Source organism: Oncorhynchus keta, chromosome 4 (genome assembly GCF_023373465.1).
Source record: "Oncorhynchus keta strain PuntledgeMale-10-30-2019 chromosome 4, Oket_V2, whole genome shotgun sequence".
NCBI lineage: Eukaryota > Metazoa > Chordata > Actinopteri > Salmoniformes > Salmonidae > Oncorhynchus > Oncorhynchus keta.
In genome coordinates this window covers 38,955,212-38,977,871 of record NC_068424.1, presented here as the reverse complement: position 1 = coordinate 38,977,871, position 22,660 = coordinate 38,955,212, and the positions used below count along the sequence as shown (strand labels likewise).

The 22,660-nt window shown below is 43.2% G+C and overlaps 1 protein-coding gene across 5 annotated transcripts in view; it reads left to right on the top strand.

Annotated features, from left to right (window-relative positions):
- The window catches only part of LOC118374700 (supervillin-like), a 115,027-nt gene that overhangs the window by 62,208 nt on the left and 30,159 nt on the right, over positions 1 to 22,660 (top strand). For 3 of the 5 annotated variants that reach the window (XM_035761183.2, XM_035761220.2, XM_035761258.2), the window contains 8 exons: positions 4,479 to 4,611; positions 9,345 to 9,392; positions 14,652 to 14,826; positions 15,508 to 15,600; positions 18,022 to 18,108; positions 18,483 to 18,666; positions 18,786 to 18,958; positions 20,543 to 20,698. In XM_035761183.2, coding sequence (XP_035617076.1) covers positions 4,479 to 4,611; positions 9,345 to 9,392; positions 14,652 to 14,826; positions 15,508 to 15,600; positions 18,022 to 18,108; positions 18,483 to 18,666; positions 18,786 to 18,958; positions 20,543 to 20,698 — 1,049 coding nt within the window. The remainder of the gene's footprint in view (positions 1 to 4,478; positions 4,612 to 9,344; positions 9,393 to 14,651; positions 14,827 to 15,507; positions 15,601 to 18,021; positions 18,109 to 18,482; positions 18,667 to 18,785; positions 18,959 to 20,542; positions 20,699 to 22,660) is intronic. The other 2 variants (XM_035761207.2, XM_035761211.2) reach the window with 2 other exon arrangements.

Sequence of the window (22,660 nt, the reverse complement as noted above, 5' to 3'; positions counted from 1 at the left end):
CCAAACTTCTTCCATTTAAGAATGGAGGCCGCTGTGTTCTTGGGGACCTTCAATAATGCAATAATAATATAATATAGATCTGTGCACAATCCTGTCTCGGAGTCCTATGGACAATTCCTTCGACCTCTTGACTTGGTTTTATGCTCTGACATGCACTGTCAGCTGTGGGAACTTTATAAAGACAGGTAGAGTTGAAGTCGGAAGTTTACGTACTCTTAGGTTGGAGTCATTAGAACTTGTTTTTAAACACCTCCACAAATTAATTTTAAAAAACTATAGTTTTGGCAAGTCGATTAGGGCATCAGTTATTTTCCAACAATGGTTTAGACAGGTTATTTCACTTATAGTTCACTGTACCGCAATTCCAGTGGGTCAGTAGTTTACATACACTAGTCTCTATGAACTACTGTAACTAGCTGTCAATTGTAGTCAGTGTTGTTTTGTCATGTTCTGTAGCAAATGGGGAATGCAGAATATGTGTGGAGTCGTGATTTTTAAATCTAGTTCAAGGAACAGGAATGTTTCCGATCCATCAGTATTACAGACCGGTGATGGTTTTGCACATCCAATCAATTAGATAAGCATGTTTCTATCTGTTCTCCATGTCACCAAGCTGGCCATTGATTGGCTTTTAAATTGATTGGTGACATAATGGAACAACATTTGCTTCCAACGACTAGCAAAAGCTGTGTGTGTCTGTGTGTTTCTGTCACGGAAGCGTGTCAATCCCACCTCGTCCTTTCAAAACTCTGTCTGTGTGTGCGTGTGCAAAATTGAGTTTGTCCTCTTGAATCATCCATGAAGTGCACGATGCATCCATCATTGTACGCCCACTCATTTGGGACATAGGGGTGTTTTTGAGAGGAACAGAGGGGTACCACTGACCCAGGCTTTATGACCACTATGTCCTGCCTCCTACTAGGGATGTGTCCCAAATGGCACCCCATCCCCTATATAGTGCACACATTTTGACCAGAGCCCTATGCGCCAGGCTTAATCTGTGTCCGTGAAACCGCCCCATTATGACTTTGACTATGATTTGGATTTATGTGATTCTGCTTACAGTAGAATGTCTGCCTTCAAGTTAATGTTTTGTCAGATGCACAGATACAGTGAAATGCTTAACTTGTAACAGTGCAGTAATCAATATTAATATACTATAATAAATAATTTACGTAAATATATAATACAGAAAACATAAGAAATAATACGGGAAGCTATATACAGTTATTTTCGGCGGGCGATTAGGAGAAAGAGACTGGTAGCAGGATAAATAATAATAATAGTAAACAGTATGTCAACAGCATAAGGTGGGTTGGTGTGTGAGGGTGTTCATGTGTGTGCAGAGTGCCAGTGTAGGCGTGATAGGCAGATAAACATGTAAATGAGGCTGAAAAGTGACTGGAAAAAGGAGTATACATAGAATTATAATATATACAGTGCCTTCAGAAAGTATACACACCACTTGCCTTTTTCCACATTTTGTTGTGTTACAGCCTGAATAACAAATGGATTACATTGAGATTATGTCACTGGCCTACACACAATACCCCATAATGTCAAAGTGGAATTATTTTTTAAATTTTTTTTACATTGTAATTAAAGATGAAATGTCTTGGCTCAATAAGTATTCAACCCCTTTGCTATGGCACGGCTAAAAACAGTTCACAAGTAAGAGGCAACAAAAAAAAGCATGTTGAAGTTATTAATTTCACTTTGAATGGTGTATCGACACACCCGACGCACACAGGCGTCCTTCCTAACTTGCTGGAGAGGAAGGAAACCGCTCAGGGATTTCACCATGAGGCCAATGGTGACTTTAAAACAGTTACACAGTTTAATGGCTGTGATAGGAAAAAGTTGAGGATGTATCAACAACATTGTAGTTACTCTACAATACTAACCTAATTGACAGAGTGAAAGGAAGGAAGCCTGTACAGATGAAAAATATTCCAAAACATGCATCCTGTTTGCAACAAGGCACTGAAGTAATGTGGCAAAGCAATAATTTTTTGTCCTGATGACAAAGTTTTATGTTTGGGGCAAATCCAATACAACCCATTACTGAGTACCACTCTCCAAATTTTCATGCACAGTGGTGGCAGCATCATGCTATGGGTATGCTTGTAATCGTTAAGGACTGGGGAGTTTTTCAGGAAGAAAAAAAATGTACTGAATGTAGCTAAGCACAGGCAAAATCCTAGAGGAAAACTTGGCTCAGTTTACTTTCCACCAGACACTGGGAGATTAATTCACCTTTCAGCTGGACAATAACCTAAAACAAAAGGCCAAATCTACACAGGAGTTGCTTACAATTAAAACAGTGAATGTTCCTGAGTGGCCGAGTTACCATTTTGACGTAAATCTACTTGAAAATCTTTGGCAAGACCTGAAAATGGTTGTCTAGCAATGATCAACAACCAATTTAACGGAGCTTGAATAATTAAAATAATAATAATGGGCAAATGCTGCACAATCCAGGTGTGGAAAGCACTTGAAAGACTCACGGCTGTTATCGCTGCCAAAGGTGCTTCTAAAAGGTATTGAGTCAGGGGTGTGAATATTTATGTATGTAAATTTGATTTTTTTCTGTATTTCATATTCGACACGTTTTCATTTGATCATTATGGGCTATTGAGTTGTCGACGTACACATGCGAACAGGACTAATAGTGAGCAGTACCAGGATAAATAGATACTGATGATCATGGCAATCAATGAACAAAATCGTAGTGGTAATAATCCATAATGATTTTAGTAGCAGCGTAGGTGTTAGGAGGAACAGTAGGAGCCATTTCACAGTCTTAGGGGATTATAGCTTTGCTTTTACTTGTCAGCACTATGTAGTATATTTAAAGGTTACAGTATGTGCCCATTTGTAGCTTCATTTCATTTGCTGACTACAGTATTTCTACCTACACAACATGGCCAAATGTATGTGGACACCTGCTCATTTCATTCCAAAATCATGGGCGTTAATATGGAGTTGGTCCCCCCTTTGCTGCTATAACATCCTCCACTGGGAAGGCTTTCCACTAGATGTTAGAACATCGCTGCGGGGACTTGCTTCCATTCAGGCACGAATATTCGTGATGTCGGGCACTGATGTTGGGCGATATGGCCTGGCTCCCAGGTGGCATTCCAATTCATCCCAAAGGTGGCATCCGCCAAACCCAGATTCAGCCATTGGACTACCAAATGGCAAAGCGTGATTTTATCACTCCAGAGGATGTGTTTCCACTGTTTGGGTTCAATGGTGGCGAGCTTTACACAACTCCAGACAATGCTTGGCATTGCACATGGTGATCTTAAGCTTGTGTGTGCGCGGCTGCTTGGCAATGGAAACCCATTTCTTGAAGCTCCCGACAAACAGTTCTTGTGCTGATGTTGCTTCCAGAGACAGTTTGGAACTCGGTAGAGTGTTGCAACACATGACAGCACTCTGCAGTCCCATTCTGTGAGCTTGTGTGCCCGACCACTTTTCCGCTTAGACACTTCCACTTCACAATAACAGCACTTAGAGTTGACCAGGGCAGCTCTAACAGGGCAGAAATTTGACAAACTGACTTGTTGGAAAGGTGGCATCCCATGACAGTGCCACATTGGAAGTCACTAAGTTCTTCAGTAAGGCTGTTCTATTGCCAATGTCTGTCTATGGAAATTACATGGCTGTGTGCTCAATGTTATACACCTGTCAGCAACGGGTGTGGCTGAAATAGCCGAATCCACTCATTTGAAGGTTTGTCTATATACTTTTGGCCATGTAGTGTATGAAGTCTATATAATATCTCCATTGCCAATGGTACAATTTACTGTTTACTTTGATGATGTTTATAAGAAGAAACTCCTTCAGCTCTTCCTCTGGTAGAGATTTGAAATGAAGCTAAATCAAACATTGGCAGCAGACTCCCAACTCGGGTTCCATCCTGACTGACCGTCACCATCAGTGTGTGTAGCTATGGTCCAGGTCCATGGCTGAGGCTGATGCTATGCCTGTGGTCTGACCTGCTCTATTTATTCTCAGCTCTGTTCTGTTCGCCTGTGTCCCAAATGGCACTCTATTCCATATATAGCGCTCTACTTTTGATTGTGTTACTGGTCAAAGTAGTTCACTATATAGGGAATAGGTTGCCATTTCACACTTTTGGAGGATACGCACTAAACCCAAACATGGAGTCGTTTAAGCATCCAGACCTTCCCGGCGCTCTGATTGGCTCCTTGTAGAATAGGGGAAAGATTCCAAATTCTAAACAATGGACCTAGTCTAGGTTCTGACTTTATGACTGAGCTGAGACCATAGGGGGAATGGTTTATCATCCATCTCTCACAGCTCGTTGTCATTGATCCAATTGACCTTGTATTGGACAGGTGGCTCAAACAATCCACTGTGCGTGCTGTATTACGTGTGTCTCTGTGTTATACAACCATGGCCCCTTGGCAGAACCAAGACTGACATCTCTCTCCCAACCCCCCCCACAGGCTGGCCCTGTTGAAGAAGAGTGGCGAGGAGGACTGGAGGAACAGGATTAATCGGAAGCAGGATGTGGTGAAGGTGGCCGTGTCAGAACGTCACGCTCAGCTATGGGAGGTGGAGCAAAGCTTCAAGAAGAAGGTAACCTGACTCACTACTGTATACACTCTACGGTACGCTCCTTTATCAACAGAAAACTATACCTCTACTAAAGACTTTTCACCAGCACATGGTTAAAGTATTTTGTCCGACACTTTTATGTAATGAAAGAGTCAATCAGGCAGTTAAGGCATATTTTGGGGGGAAATCACAAACCCCTTAATTTGCTTTCTACTTTTCCAATCAAGGAATCCCAACAGGGGAAATTGTAAGAACACTTGCCTGAATGAATGAATCCTTTTGCCATGTGCAGATGTTGTCGCTTCTTTCAGCTATCGCCTTTAGACACCTTTAACTGGTATCGATGAACCATAAATAAAGTAAAATTGTTGGTTTAATATGAACTCGTTGTAAATTCATATCAAGACACAGTTGTGGATATCTCTAAACAGAGGGGTTGTGTATTGTCATCGATATTGTGTGGGTGTGTCTGTATGTCTTTTCCTTTTCATCTCAGTCATGTTAGAATCACTTATAAATCATGCTTCTTATCATGCTTATAAGCTTATTGAGGCCAGAATTGCTGTGCATATCTTAAACTGCACTTACACTAAAATATGATAGTCATTGGTGTTTATTTTGATTTTGGAAACGAGTAGTAGGCCTATATCAGTAGTACTGTATTTACACTGTTTTACCATATTCTGTAAGCCATTTAGACAAGGAACTTAGGCTATCTCACCATGTGTGTATTCTGAAGACATTGTACAGTAGTTTTCAAATAAATGTAATACTAAGAAGACCAGATTAAGGTTGGCATCATTTCCTTAAATCCGGTATTCTGGTCAAGATAACTTCCTGAGCAGTATCAGGAATTGGATTAATTGATATCACATATCCGTTGTGGTTTTGCACATTTATTTGGCAGGCATGAAGTGTAGGATATGAATCTAATGCATGTTTGTTGTAATTTCTGTATCTTGTCTTTAGCCTACAATAACCAATGCATGTTCTATGTCATTTCTCCTATTCTATCTATTTGTCTTTCCTTCTGTTTGCGTGTATTTCTGACATTCAAAATAAACCTTTTATTTCAAATTTCTGCGTGCGCACTTTAGTTATGTTTGCATGAGGGTTTTTAAGTGGTGTGGGGAGATTTTTTACACTTTACCTCTCTGTTTTGAACTATTCACAACCTCGCCTATTCTCTGTCCAATCACCGAAGCAGAAATACCATGTTTTGTTTTGGCTCACCAATCCTATTTTCTTTCCGTTGCTTTGGTCAGTTTTTATTTTTATTTTTTCACAGTACGGGTGTAATTGACATAACTGAATGAAAACATTCCTCAGTGTTCCACGTGGTAACCTCTGCCGAGTCGCCAACAACTGGATGTTCCGGTTTCAGGGGAAATGAAAAAAGAACCTGTGACTCGACTTCCGCTTTCGGCGACACTCCCTCTTAAACTCCTCCTCCACATTTACCGGATTGGTGGAACAGTGCAGAAGAGAAACTCCCCTGACAGTTCTTTTTTTTTTTTCTCGTCAAGACCAGTATATAGGGGAATTCGTTTTAGGCGTTTCTTTTACGCCTACTATGATAGATTACACATGCGATGACAGCTGCCATTTATCAAGTTATGACAGCCTCTGAAGATTTTGCGATAAACTTGATTTCCTTCCCCCCTCGTGAAACCAAAAGGAGGCTGTTGTCTGGCCTGAGTCGTCTGAATTGATCATGCGTCTTATAGTAGGAGTGCTCTTTTAGAGTAAGTTTTCCCTTTAAATCATAATGAACAAGATTACACGGGGGTGGGTCTGATCCGAGGTCGACACTCCTACTCTGAGACACTTTATGACTATGGGACCTGATCTTTTAACTCTGTAGAGTAAGATAAGAACGGTGAGGAAACTAAATGTATAGGATCAAAGCATAAAAGAGAAGAGCAGTGAATCAACTGAAATACTCCCGTCTTAGGGCTTCAAATGAGGTCAAGGATGGATGGATGTTTTTGTTTTAACCTCCCATTCAGCTTGGCCAGGAGGCTCAATCAAAACCATGTCCCTCTGACGTCAAAGGAGATATAATGTAGCCTACAATACAGTAGGAATTAGAAATCAGGAAAGGCAACCCCTTTATGAGATTATTTTCTAGGATGTCATTGAATTTTAAGAGTTTGAACTATACTGAATCATTGCTTAAAATGTTAAAGGTACAGCTCACAGCAACTTCAGGGACTGGTGATCCGAAAAACATTGTTTAAATCAGGGGTTCCCAACCTAAGGGGCATCGACCCCCATATGGTGTATGTGTATGCGTCTTGATTTGATAGATTGAGAATGTGTCTCTGATAGGTGACAATTGATCGAATCACTTTCTCTAAAAGAGTATGTGTCATTTAATTTAAAAAAGTGTTCATATAAGTGATCATAAAACATTTGGTAGTGGAATAATATTTACATTTACATTTAAGTCATTTAGCAGACGCTCTTATCCAGAGCGACTTACAAATTGGTGCATTCACCTTATGACATCCAGTGGAACAGCCACTTTACAATAGTGCATCTAAATCTTTTAAGGGGGGGGTGAGAAGGATTACTTTATCCTATCCTAGGTATTCCTTAAAGAGGTGGGGTTTCAGGTGTCTCCGGAAGGTGGTGATTGACTCCGCTGTCCTGGCATCGTGAGGGAGTTTGTTCCACCATTGGGGGGCCAGAGCAGCGAACAGTTTTGACTGGGCTGAGCGGGAACTGTACTTCCTCAGTGGTAGGGAGGCGAGCAGGCCAGAGGTGGATGAACGCAGTGCCCTTGTTTGGGTGTAGGGCCTGATCAGAGCCTGGAGGTACTGAGGTGCCGTTCCCCTCACAGCTCCGTAGGCAAGCACCATGGTCTTGTAGCGGATGCGAGCTTCAACTGGAAGCCAGTGGAGAGAGCGGAGGAGCGGGGTGACGTGAGAGAACTTGGGAAGGTTGAACACCAGACGGGCTGCGGCGTTCTGGATGAGTTGTAGGGGTTTAATGGCACAGGCAGGGAGCCCAGCCAACAGCGAGTTGCAGTAATCCAGACGGGAGATGACAAGTGCCTGGATTAGGACCTTCCTGTGTGAGGCAGGGTCGTCGGATGTTGTAGAGCATGAACCTACAGGAACGGGCCACCGCCTTGATGTTAGTTGAGAACGACAGGGTGTTGTCCAGGATCACACCAAGGTTCTTAGCGCTCTGGGAGGAGGACACAATGGAGTTGTCAACCGTGATGGCGAGATCATGGAACGGGCAGTCCTTCCCGGGAGGAAGAGCAGCTCCGTCTTGCCGAGGTTCAGCTTGAGGTGGTGATCCGTCATCCACACTGATATGTCTGCCAGACATGCAGAGATGCTTGCCACCTGGTCATCAGAAGGGGGAAAGGGGAGAAGATTAATTGTGTGTCGTCTGCATAGCAATGATAGGAGAGACCATGTGAGGTTATGACAGAGCCAAGTGACTTGGTGTATAGCGAGAATAGGAGAGGGCCTAGAACAGAGCCCTGGGGACACCAGTGGTGAGAGCGCGTGGTGAGGAGACAGATTCTCGCCACGCCACCTGGTAGGAGCGACCTGTCAGGTAGGACGCAATCCAGCGTGGGCGCCGGAGATGCCCAACTCGGAGAGGGTGGAGAGGAGGATCTGATGGTTCACAGTATCGAAGGCAGCCGATAGGTCTAGAAGGATGAGAGCAGAGGAGAGAGAGTTAGCTTTAGCAGTGCGGAGCGCCTCCGTGATGCAGAGAAGAGCAGTCTCAGTTGAATGACTAGTCTTGAAACCTGACTGATTTGGATCAAGAAGGTCATTCTGAGAGAGATAGCGGGGAGAGCTCAAGGACGGCACGTTCAAGAGTTTTGGAGAGAAAAGAAAGAAGGGATACTGGTCTGTAGTTGTTGACATCGGAGGGATCGAGTATAGGTTTTTCAGAAGGGGTGCAACTCTCGCTCTCTTGAAGACGGAAGGGACGTAGCCAGCGGTCAGGGATGAGTTGATGAGCGAGGTGAGGTAAGGGAGAAGGTCTCCGGAAATGGTCTGGAGAAGAGAGGAGGGGATAGCGGGCAGGTTGTTGGGCGGCCGGCCGTCACAAGACGCGAGATTTCATCTGGAGAGAGGGGAGAAAGAGGTCAGAGCACAGGGTAGGGCAGTGTGAGCAGAACCAGCGGTGTCGTTTGACTTAGCAAACGAGGATCGGATGTCGTCGACCTTCTTTTCAAAATGGTTGACGAAGTCATCTGCAGAGAGGGAGGGGGATTCAGGAGGGAGGAGAAGGTGGCAAAGAGCTTCCTAAAAGGAGGAAAATGTAGAGAGGAGGGAGTGAAAGGATGCCAGGTCCGCAGGGAGGCGAGTTTTCCTCCATTTCCGCTCGGCTGCCCGGAATGAGTCGTCGAGCATTACATATTTGGTGAAATCAGCTCTAAACTTTTCTTCGTCTTCGAACCTAAAAGATGTAATTAACTTGTTAAACCACGTAAAATTGAAGGAAATGAGCTTCATTTTCCTAGGTCCCTTAAATAAAAAAATAAAAAAAATAAAGCTGGTGTTTGTATTTAATATAGGGAGAGGGAAGGATTGGGAACCCCTGGTTTAAATGACACCTGACAAGAATATAGCTTGTATTTCAAAGTCAACATCTCAATAGTCAGTTAAGGTTTATAGGGTGCTGAGGTAGAGGTTGATGTTTTAGCTTAGCCTCAGCCAATCGGATGACAACTTAGTCTACAGACAACACTTGTCCTTTTTCTCCTGGTTGTCCTTTAGGAAGAAGGGATGCTGATTAATGAGTTGGTTGTGTCTGATCAGCTCTGGGTAAGACCAGTGTGTTATAGCGGGGAACCTAACACATACCCTGGTGTGTTGTTGGTATGGTGTTTTATACACAGTAGTATTGATGCTTGAGGGGGTAAGGCACTAATGACAGGGGTGTGGTCTCTTTTTTTTTTTTACATAGGGTTGCAAAATTCTGGTAACTTTACCAGGTTTTCCAGAAATCCTGTTTGGAGGATTCCTGTATTTATTATTCCCACCTGATTTGGGAAATCTTCCAACTTGGATTTCTTGAAAAGCCTGGGAATTTGGGTTAAGTGTCCAGAAATGTGCAACCCTATCAATGTTTTAATTTATTACCATGGTGATGGTGTGTTGTCATATTGATCTACTCAAATTCAGTCCTGCTGCTTATCAGATGTCGTTAATGTGGTTGTTGCTGTAGCTTCAAGTCTCAAGGCTTGTTGTATAAAGTGGTGATGGCATGGCTTTGCATCCCAAATAGCCCCTTATTCCCTATAAAGGGATTTTGCGAGGGTCAAAGGTAGTGCACTATGTGGAGAATAGGGTGCCATTTGGGTTGCAGCCTTGGTTTCAGGCGTAATTCTGAAACCAATTCACCAGCTCGTAGTCCCTGTCTATACAGACATTTAAATCCAGACTCATAAACTGCATGACATTGTTTGTGTTGAATGAAGTTGTGCGGGCAGGCCATGACAACAATCCACATTTACAAACCTTTGTCAAAGTACAGTTGCATATTGGGTTGGCGGTATCCTGGTTTTTCCATCTAATGTTTATTCCCCTCTGTCATTGATTCTTCCGTTTGACCTTTCTGTCTGTGACTTCCATGGCCCTCCCTCCGTAGGAGCCGGTCTTTACCTCCACTTTCTCTCCTCCTGATTTCCCTGACAATGATATTAGTCACTGTCTTGATCAGTACAGCCAGGTGAGATCAGGCATCCAGTTTGATGACCTGGATACTATAGCCAGCCTGCATAGCCTACCTACCTGCTTTATGCAGTTAGTGTTATTGAGTAGTAATGTGCTTAGTATCTACACCAAATATCATGCATGCATCTGTAGGCTTTGCATGGTAAGCTCATCTACTATATGGATGCATAGCATTCACTATATCCATTACTGTATGCTCTCTCAAAAAAAGCCCAGGCTTTGAGCCTGTGTGAGCTGCTGTGAGCTTGTGTGTTAAATCCGCTACCCTACAGTTCTATACGGTCTCTATAGTTGTCCTTACTCCTAAAGTGCTATCCATATGTCTGCAGGCATTGTAATGATGTTGCTCTGCTGCTGCTCTCCCTGTCCTACCGCCGCAGCACAATTCTGAGGCAACTTTTTTCATGGCCTATTTAAAAACATGCCTACTCTTCCAAACGCCTAGTTCTGCCAATGAAGAGCATGGTTATTTATAATTTACTATAGATTTGACGGTCAGTGCTTCTAGAGCTTTGGTTCTATGGATCTGTAGCTTTGACGGTACATAGCCTAGTTGCGTAATAGCTTTGATGCTACAAACAGTACCATTTTGGTCATTCCAAGGTTTTTCTACATTGTGGAATAATGGTTGAAGACATCAAAACTATGAAATAACACATATGGAATCATGTAGTAACCAAAAAAGTGTTAAGCAAATAAAAATATATTTTAAATTCTTCAAAGTAGCTACCCTTTGCCTTGATGACAGCTTTGCACACTCTTGGCATTCTCTCAACCAGCTTCATGAGGTAGTCACCTGGAATGCATTTTAATTAACAGGTGTGCCTTGTTAATTTGTGGAATTTCTTTCCTTAATGCGATTGTGCCAATCAGTTTTGTTGTGATAAGGTATGGGTGGCATGCAGAAGATAAGTCCATATTATGGAAAGAACACCTCAAATAAGAAAAGAGAAATGACAGTCCATTATTACTTCAAGACATGAAGCTCAGTCAATCTGGAAAATGTCAAGAACTTTTAAAGTTTCTTCAAATGTGGTCGCAAAACCATCAAGCGCTATGATGAAACTGGCTCTCGTGAGGACCGCCACAAGAAAGGAAGGGCAAGAGTTACTTCTGCTGCAGAGGATAAGTTCAGGATAAGTACCAGCCTCAGAAATTGCAGCCCAAATAATTGTTTCACTGAGCTCAAGTAACAGACCCATCTCTACATCAACTGTTCAGAGGAGAGTGAGTGAAATCAAATCAAATGTTATTTGTCACAACAGGTGACCTTACAGTGAAATGCTTACTTACAAGCCCTTAACCAACAATGATTTTAAGAAGTTAAGAAAAATAAGTGCTAAGTTAAAAATAGATAAGTAAAAAATGTAATAAATAATTAAACAGCAGCAATAAAATAACAATAGTGAGGCTATATAAAGGGGGGGACCTATTCCAGGGTCCATCAAAAGTAGTGCACTATACATTGCATTCTGGCCCCTTGACTTTTTTATTCAGGCCCCTTGACCCCTTGACTTTTTCCACATTTTGTTACAGCCTTATTCTAAAATAGATTTTTTTTAAAAATCCAATCTACACAAAATCCAATCTATACAAAATGCCCCATAATGACATAAAAACATTTCAGGTAGCCTTCCACAAATTTCCCACAATCAGTTGGGTGAATTTTGGCCCATTCCTCCTTACAGAGCTGGTGTAACTGAGTCAGGTTTGTAGGCCTTGCTTGCACATGATTTTTCAGGTCTGCCCACAAATGTTGTATAGGATTGAGGTCAAGGCTTTGAAACGGTCACGCCAATAGCTTGACTTTGTTGTCCTCAAGCCATTTTGCCACAACTTTGGAAGTATGCTTGGGGTCATTGTCCATTTGGAACACCCATTTGCGACCAAGCTTTAACTTGCTGACTGATGTTTTGAGATGTAGCTTCAATATATCCACATAATTGTCCTCCCTCATGATGCCATCTTTTTTGTGAAGTGCACCAGTCCCTCCTGCAGCAAAGCACCCCCACAACATGATGCTGCCACCCCCGTGCTTCACGGTTGTGATGGTGTTCTTCGGCATGCATGCCTACCCCTTTCCCTCCAAACATAACAATGGTCATTACGGCCAAACAGATTTTGGAGCAGTGGCTTCTTCATTGCTGAGCGGCCTTTCAGGTTATGTCGATATAGGACTCGTTTTACTGTGGATATAGATACTTTTGTACCTGTTTCCTCCAGCATCTTCACAAGGTCCTTTGCTGTTGTTCAGGGATTGATTTGCACTTTTTGTACTAAAGTATATTCATCTCTAGGAGACAGGACGCGTCTCCTTCCTGAGCGGTATGACGGCTGCTTGGTCCCATGGTGTTTATACTTGCGTACTATTATTTGAACAGATGAACGTGGTACCTTCAGGCATTTGGAAATTGCTCCCAAGGGTGAACCAGACTTGTGGAGGCCTACAATTTTATTTATGAGGTCTTGGCTGATTTCTTTTGAATTTCCCATGATGTCAAGGAAAGCGGCACTGAGTTTGAAGGTAGGCCTTGAAATACATTCACTGGTACACCTCCAATTGACTCAAATTATGTCAAATAGCCTATCAGAAGCTTCTAAAGCCATGACATAATTTTCTGGAATTTACCAAGCTGTTTAAAGGCACAGTTAACTTAGTGTATGTAAACTTCTGACCCACTGGAATTGTGATACAGTGAAATAATCTGTCTGTAAACAATTGTTGGAAAAATGACTTGTGTCATGCACAAAGTAGATGTCCTAACCGACTTGCCAAAACTATAGTTTCTTAACAAGTAACATGTGGAGTGGTTTTAATGACTCCAACCTAAGTGTACGTAAACTTCCTACTTCGTGTGTGTGTAAAAAGTGAATTCACAGTTACGTAAGTATTTTGACCCTTTACTCAGTACTTTGTTGAAACACCTTTGTAAGCAATTATAGCCTCGATTCTTCTCGGGTATGACACTACCAGCTTGGCACAGCTGTATTTGGGGAGTTTCTCCCATTCTTCTCTGCATATCCTCAAGCTTTGTCAGGTTGGATGGAGAGTGTCGCTGCACAGCTATTTTCAGGTCTCTCCAGAGATGTTCAATCAGGTTCAAGTTCAGACTCTGGCTGGACCACTCAAGGACATTCAGAGACTTGTCCTGATGCCACTGCTGCATTGTCTTGGCTGTGTGCTTGGCTGTGTTGTCCTGTTGGAAGGAGAACCTTCTCCCCAGTCTGAGGTTCTGAGTGCTTTGGAGCAGGTTTTCATCAAGGATCTCTCTGTACTTGGCTCCATTCATCTTTCCCTCTATCCTGACTAGTCTCCCAGTCCCTACCACTGAAAAACTTCCCACAGCATGATTCTGCCACCACCATGCTTCACTGTAGGGATGGTGCCAGGTTTCCTCCAGATGTGAAACTTGACAGTCAGGCCAAATAGTTCAATCTTGGTTTCATCAGACCAGACTATTTTGTTTCTCATGGTCTGAGAGTCTTTAGGTGCCTTTTGGCAAACTGCAAGCGGGCTGTCAATTGCCTTTTACTGATGATGGTTTCTGTCTGGCCACTCTACCATAAAGGCCTGATTGATGGACTGCTGGTTTTGATGGTTGTCCTTCTGGAAGATTCTCCCATCTCTACAGAGGAACTCTGGAGCTCTGTCAGAGTGAGCATCGGGTTCTTATTCACCCCCTTGACCAAAGCCCTTATCCCCCGATTGCTCAGTTTGGCCTGGTGGCCAGCTCTAGGAAGAGCTGGTGGTTCCAAACTTCATCCATTTAAGAATGATGGAGGCCACTGTGTTCTTGGGGACCTTCAATGCTGCAGACAACTTTTGGTACCCTTCCCCCGATCTGTGCCTCGACACTTTCGTGTCTCGGAGCTCTACGGCCAATTCTTTCGACCTCATGGCTTGGTTTTGCTCTGACGTGCACTGTCAACTGTGGGACCTTAACAAAACAGATGTGTGTGCCTTTCTAAATCATGTCCAATCAATTGAATTTACCACAGATGGAAACAGGAGGCACTTGAGCTCAATTTCGAGTCTCACAGTAAAGGGTCTGAGTACTTGTAAATTAGGTATTACTGTTTTTTATTTTTATAAATTTGCTAAAAATTCTAAATCTGTTTTCGTTTTGTCATTATGAGGTATTGTGTGTAGATTGATGAAGAAAAAAATATATTTGATCAATTTTAGAACAAGGCTGTAATGTAACAAAATGTGGAAAACGTCAAGGGGTCTGAATACTTCCCTGAATGCACTGTAGGTAATAGGCTGCCATTATGTACATAGACAATATTTCACATCACTGATTACACCCAGAGTCTCCCTATCCCAATGTCTCTGTGTTCTCCAAGCAGAGGATGGGAGGGGGAGAGGAGACTACGGAAAACCAGAACCAGCCTATCGAGATGTCTATCCATGAGAGGAAGCAGCTGATCGTGGCCCAAGAAGAGGCCTGGAAGTCCAAGGGCCACGGGGCCGCTAACGACTCAACACAGTTCACTGTGGCCGCACGCATGGTCAAGAAAGGTCGGGTCATCTAATGGGCACACTTGCACAAAAACACATGTACAGTATTTGCACACGCATCTGAGCGCACACGGAGCCAGGGTTTGTGTCAGTCAGTGGATAGTGGTCTTCCGTGTCAATTCGCAATTCAGTTACACTCATTCCATTTAACCCTGCAGTTTGTTTTGGCAGCCAGTGCCTAGAATTCTCCCTACAGCCTTCCCAGACCCTCCCAGCTCCCATAGAGTAGCAGCAGTCAGTGTGTATTTCAACCGGGCCGAAAAGTATGTGTTTGGTCTCCTATTATCCAGTTAGCAGTGGTACAGAGGGTCTTGGCGGTTCCTGGTTGAGTCAGGTTTACTGCTGAGTGAGATTGAGTGAAGCGTGGTGCATTACTGTAAACACTGACTGACAGACAGTTACTCTTACAGTACTACTGTTGCTGCTGGGTGGGTGGCTAGCGTATCGCTACAGTAGCTCAAACACAACATGTGTATGTATGTATATATACACACACACACACACACACACACACACACACACACACACACACACACACACGTCTGTAAAATAGAAGGAGCATGACCTACATTACAGTAGTTCATTTACATTATGCCCTAACTTTTCAGATCTCTTCTGTTGTTCCATGTGGTGGAACATCCAATTATATTGTTAATGTCTGTCTATCTGTGTGTGTTTCAGGTCTGGCTTCTCCTTCTGCTCTCCTGAACCCTGTGACGTCTCTCCCTTCCAAACCCAAGAACACCACTCCTGCCATCTCCAAGCCTCTGGAAGGTCCGTAGCCCAATTCAGTTTTTCCCTTTTCTCCCTCACCCTTAGGGATTCAAAAGCATTGGACAGATTGTCTACCATGTTTATTACACATATCCAAAGCTTTAAACTTTTGAGTAGGATTGAACAAGTTCACGTTTTTGTGAGAAAAGTAAAAATCATAATTGGACAATAACCTCTCTCTCCTCTCTGGTCTATGAGTTACCTTAAAGGGAAACTCCACCCAAAAACTATCTTTCAAAATACAGGAATTATCTCTGTATGATGTATTTTGCGTCACATGATACAAAACGCAGCATCATATGATGCAATTTGCATCATATGATGCAATTTGCATCATAAGGGGATCATTTCTGTATCTTGAAAACTTGATTGCTGACACGCAAAACAGTTTGGGTCTATGTCAACAATGGACTATTGAAACAAATACCAAAATATTGTTTTTGGGTGGAATTTTCCTTTAATATTATTTACAGTAAATAGTTTTGACTAGGGGTTAGAACCGGTTCAGGGAACAGAACAGAACCGAAAAAGAACACAAACATTTTAGGAACAGAAACGGAACCTGGAACGAAAGTGATCTCTAGTGTTCCAGAATATAACTTCTATTTTAAGATCTTGAGAACCGGTTAATGTCATTTTTTGTTCCAAAAATATGCCTAAGTATAAAATTCTGTAACGTTATAACGTTAGTAATAGCCTAAACATTCCAGTTCACGTCATGTCATGCTGATCAAGCCGAGCCCCCTCCATGTCCACCTCTCTCCCATTTTACATTTTAGTCATTTAGCAGACGCTCCTATCCAGAGCAACTTACAGGAGCAATTGCACTTAAGTGCCTTGCCCAAGGGCATGTTGACAGATTTTTCTCTGGGATTCAAACAAGCGATCTTTCAGTTACTGGCCCAATGCTCTTAAGCACTAGGCTTCCTGCCGTCGATCTCTCCTCTCCGGTGAGATTTCAGTCGCATCTCACGCATGCATTTATCTGACCAATCAAACATCAAATCAAAATCAAATCAAATGTATTTATATAGCCCTTCGTACATCAGCTGATATCTCAAAGTGCTGTACAGAAACCCAGCCTAAAACCCCAAACAGCAAGCAATGCAGGTGCAGAAGCACAGTGGCTAGGAAAAACTCCCTAGAAAGGCCAAAACCTAGGAAGAAACCTAGAGAGGAACCAGGCTATGTGGGGTGGCCAGTCCTCTTCTGGCTGTGCCGGGTGGAGATTATAACAGAACACGGCCAAGATGTTCAAATGTTCATAAATGACCAGCATGGTCCAATAATAATAAGGCAGAACAGTTGAAACTGGAGCAGCAGCATGGCCAGGTGGACTGGGGACAGCAAGGAGTCATCATGTCAGGTAGTCCTGAGGCATGGTCCTAGGGCTCAGGTCCTCTGAGAGAGAGAAAGAGAGAATTAGAGAGAGCACACTTATATTCACACAGGACACCGAATAGGACAGGAGTACTCCAGATATAACAAACTTACCCTAGCCCCCCGACACATAAACTACTGCAGCATAAATACTTGAGGCTGAGACAGGAGGGGTCAGGAGACACTGTGGCCCCATCCGAGGACACCCCCGGACAGGGCCAAACAGGAAGGATATAACCCCACCCACTTTGCCAAAGCACAGCCCCCACACCACTACAAACATGTACGTAAATAACTAGCAAGCTTCTCTATCCATGCTAATGGGGCGAGTAAATTAATGAGATGTTCTGTCCAACCCCTGGTTGTGACTGCATTATGTTGTTTGGGGTACTGTCATTAGACACATGCCGACCCAAATGTAAACGCTACTGAGGAGTTCTTGTGAATAATGTTATATTACTCATCTTCATCATAAAATGTGTGTATCAACCACTCAATATAAAATACACTAGCACTGATATGTCAAGAATTACCTCAACATAATCCAATCACTGCGTAGCTATTGTAGCCTCTGTGCTGTTTGACTCACGACCAAACTACAGTGCAATACTTATTTTGCCAATGGTAACATTTGGTTATAATCAATTGTCTTTGTTTTTATTCTTTAAGAAATGGAGGATTTATCTGATACTGAAGGTGTTTTATAAAATTCATTTTGCTGTTGTGTGTGCATCATATCGCCTGTAATTGTCATGTGTAATCCCTGTGACATTAATCATTGGTGTGGTCATTGTTATCTGGAAACCAATGTCTGATAGAATATGATCCCCAGGATAGTGTTTGGTTGCCCTCAAACTTAAACGCTGTGTTGATGCATGAGACAGATGTCACCTTCATTGCTATTGTGATTGACATTTTTTTTGTGGATAGATGTCTTCTGATTTCATTGAAATCCCAAATGGCACCCTATTCCCGTGCTGGCTAAGTGTAGATGTCAGTCTCTCTCCATTCATAGAGTAACTCTTGTGTGTTGCTTTGCAGAGATCGAGGCCAAACCGGACATGAACCTGGAGTCGGACAGGAAACTCGATAAGCTGGACTCTTTCCTGAGCAAGTTGAACAGTAAAGGTAAGTGCCTTGTTCTAGTACACTGTCTCCGTCTTTCCCAATTCGCTCCCAACTCTTCCGCTTTGGCACGAACTCTGTGATGTTTGCAGATCTGTAAGGTGGAAGGAATAGGGTGGAAGTTCCGCCCTGTCCAGACCCTACAGATCTGCAAAAATTGAAGATATAAAGCCAAGGGGGAGGGGTTGGGACCGAATTGGGACCGACGGTCTCTGTCTATCGAGGCCTTAGTGACTGGGTTATGTCTAGGGTTGCAAAACTACAGGTAATTTACTTAAAGTTACTGGAATCTTTGGAATCTTTAAAAACAGACGACTGAGGACATCTTGAGCATAATGTTATGTTACTCATCTTGTCTTCCATGCTTCTCCCGTCAGTGGGCGGCCTGCAGGAATCCACCATTACAGTGACGAAGAAGACGGTCAAAGATGTCATGAATCTGGATGATGAGATGTTCGACAAGTTTTACCGCCACATGGCCGAGATGCCCCTCAACATGAACAGCAAGGTGGACATCAATGACGACTTTGACGACATCTTCGGTGGTACCCAGATGCCCAAGTAAGGATGTGCACACATTCACTCACACACACACAAATACACAGTGCAGAGGTCAGGGGTGAGTCAACACTGTAAAAACCCGGCACCTGCTTTCTGTTGAACCCTAACTTCTGACCTAGGCTGACCTCAGCCATGGTGGAGCACAAGCGGTCGGTGCGTCCAGTGCGCAACGTCCAGTCGTCCAGGAACCCTCTGAAGATGCTGGCGGCCAGAGAGGACATCCGACACGAATACACAGAGCAGAGACTCAACGTTGGCCTGCTGGAGAGCAAGAGGATGAAGCAAGAGAAGAGTGAGTACACGAGAGGGAGTACATAGAGCAGGGACTCAACATAGGCCTGATCTAGAGCAAGAGGATGAAGGCTTAGAAGGGTTATGGTTAGTCCACAATAGGATTTTGCCATATTGCTTACCTTATACCTATCCATCCCTTCGGATCTACAAAAGTGCTTGTGGTTGGGGGAGTTTCGGTAACTAGGAATGTGGGGAAAATAAGTTTTAGATCTGATTGTGCTTGTATTCAGTTGTAAATGCATTGTCAGTCTATGCAGAGGTGGATGCTGTGTGCTGTGCTTTAAATTGCTTGCTTTACAGTATGTGTGACTGTAGTTGAGACACACACATTAACAGAACCACAACAGCTCTCTGATAAAATTTTCTCCAACACTTCCCACACTTCCCAGGGCAGCAAACTTTCCAGAGCACACTTTCAATCGTATGTTAATAACTCGCTTCCTTCCTATACTACAGTACCTGAACTGATTAAAATCAGGTTGGATGGGTGAGCTTGAGTGCGGTTGGCAGCTTCAGTAGGTCAAGGAGGAGCTGGTACTCAGGCCTTGTACTGTAGTTCTATTCTATAAATACATTCACACATTGCATTCTGGGATAGCAGACGTAAACGCTGTAAAAGTGACCTATATTTAAATGCCTTGTCTGAGTCCCAAAATGGCACAGTATTCCCGTATGTAGTTCACTACTTTTAACCGGGGCTCTGGTCAAAAGTAGTGCACTTTATAGGGAAATAGAGCGCATTATGGATGCAACCTTGCCTTAATTTCCTGGTATTGTGCAGAGCAATCATTCAAATGTTCACTGTTGTTTTTCTACCATTATTGGTTGAGTAATGTGCTGTGGGCTGGGTTGCAAAACACTCTTTTCATGCCAAAACCAATTGTCTGCATAATTTGCCTTGATAAATGGCCTTGATGTAAACAGGCCATACATGTCTCAATTCTTGTTGTCTTGGAAAGCTGTGTGTTATTACAATACAATATCAGTACTTGTTGCATTTACATCTTGTCTGTAAGTCAACTGATTTCAGCCAGTATATGGCTGTGGTTTGACTGCACTGTTTGAATGAAATGTTGGCATAATTGACAGTTAATTAGAAAACAATGGAATCGTTCCACTAAAACTGTCTGGATAGCTAACAAACATACAGTGCCGATAATCTTCAAATTCATTGCGCAGGCAAACCATGGTTGACCAACTGCCATACCATAATGGCTGACCTTTTATAGATGCGGTACAGAGGTCAATCGAAATCAACCGAAACAGTGGAATTGCCCCCCCCCCCGCAAAATTTATACATTTAGGCTATTGTTTTAATGTTTATTTCATATTGTTTTGAGGTAAAAAAAAATCTGCGTATGTTGCTTGTATGGATGTCAACACCAACATATGTTCATGTCATCGTTACAAATCAACTGCGGTACAGTTAAGAACGTCTGCGTTCCATTGACTCCTTTACCACATCTATGCCATCATAAGGTTCATTTCCATTCTGTTCTGGTGTTCTGATTCCTAATAATTATATGGTATATTGTATTTCTTTATAACTGATCTAACTTATGGCTCCATCTCTTTGTTCCAGTGAATAAAAATAGTGGATTCTCTGAGGTGGCTCTGGCGGGTCTGGCCAGTAAGGAGAACTTCAGCAGTGTCAACCTGCGTCGTGTCAACATCTCCGACCAGATGTCCAACAACAGCGCTGTGCCCTACAAGAAACTCATGCTCTTGCAAGTCAAAGGTGAGATGGTCAGATGACCTCTAGACCACTCAACCCCCCAAAGGTACAAGGTCATCAGTCAGTCATGATAAAGCCCAGATTAAAAACCCAGGGAAAGAATGTGGTTATGTCACGTGTGCTCCCTCTCCGGCCTCTAGGTCACCAGGCTGCTCATTATGGGGCACACCTGTCACCATCGTTACGCGCAACAGCGCATTATGACACTCACCTGGACTCCATCACCTCCTTGATTACCTGCCCTTTATAAGTCACTCCCTTTGGTTTCTTCCCCAGTTGTCATTGTTTCTGTTTTATGTCTGTGCGTTGTTCGTGTTTCTTGTTTTGTATTATGTTTTGATTGATTTATTAAATGATTCACTCCCTGAACTTGCTTCCCGACTCTCAGCGTACATCGTTACAGGTTAGCCTCACACACACACACACACACACACACAACCCTCTAAACAGGAATGTTTACATACTGATTACATACTAGGTATGTTATTCTCACTTTTTATGGGGATATAAAATATTTTCTCCCCAAAGGTTTCTTTATGATATGTATTAGTCTCTATGCCTGACCCTGCATTCTTTTCATATATTTTTTTTATCTCTTTAGCAGACAAACGCACCCATTTTAAATGCCTTGGAGTCAAAAGCTAAAGCTAGAAACTCTGTCGCTGATTGGCAGCTTTTCAGGCAGCTGTGAAATAGATGCACCTCCGCAATTAAGAATGCCAAATCAAGTTACTTCTTTTTATCCGACTCTGCTTGCGATCTGTCAAAATGCTGGAAAACAGTTAATGCACTGAGGCGTGGAAATTCCTCTCCTTCCCTGCTTAAGCAAGTTGTCAGACTACTGAGATTTATTTTTATCAGTGGTGCTTTTAATTAGCATTTTAGAGAAGAGGAGCTCTGTTTTGTCGAGCTGAGATATCTGCCAGGCACACAGAGAGGCCTGTCGCCAACTGGGTGTCAGAAGGGGGGTAAGGAGAAAAGTGGTTGAGTGTAATCCGTATAGCAATGATAGGAGAGACCTTGTGAGGATATGACGGAGCCGAGTGACTTGGTGTAAAGAGGACAAGGCCTAGAACCGAGCTTGGGGGACACATGTAGTGAGCGCACGTGGTACAGACACAGATCCTCTCTACACCACCTGGTAGGAGGGACCTGCCAAGATTGTGCAGAGCCTGAGACGTCCAACCCTGAGAGGGTGGAAAGGAGGATCTGATGATTCACGGTTTTCGAAAGCAGCGTATAGATCTAGGAAGGTGAGAACAGAGGAGCGAGTCAGCTTTAGAAGAGCGGAGAGCTTTTGTGACACATATGACAGTGGTCTTAGTGAGCTGCCTTGAAGCCTGACTGGTTAAGGTCATAAAGATCATTCTGAGAGAGATAATGAGAGACAATGCACTCAAGTGTTTTAGAAAGAAAATAAATAAGTGATACCAGTTTCTTGTTTTTGACAGAGTGGTCAAGTGTTGGTTTCTTGAAGAGGGGAGAGATTCTGTCCATCTTAATGTCAGAGAGGAATGCAGCCAGTAGTCAGGGATGAGTTGATGAGGAAAGTGCGGAATGGGATAAGGTCTCCAGAGATGGGCTGGAGAAGACAGGAGGGAATGGGTTTAGGTGGGCAGGTTGTTGGGCGGCCGGACATCCCTAGTTGCAGGATTTCATCTGGAGAAAAGAAGGGGGAATAAGGGAAAGATAGTTCTGTGAGTGGGCTCAGTAGGCTGAGTGAATGAGGACCGGATGTTGTCAACTTTTTTTCAGTGGTCTGCTTAGAGGGAGGATAGGAGGTGGAGGATTAAGGAGTTTGGAGAAGCTTCCCAGGGATGGAGGCAGAAGCTTGAATGTAGAGTGACAGAAATAGGCTTTAGAAGTGGATACAGAGGAAAGGAAGGTAGAGAGAAGGGAGTGGGAGGATGATAAGTCCTCCGGAAGTTTCGTTTTCCTTCAATTCCGCTCAACGGTCCGCAGCCC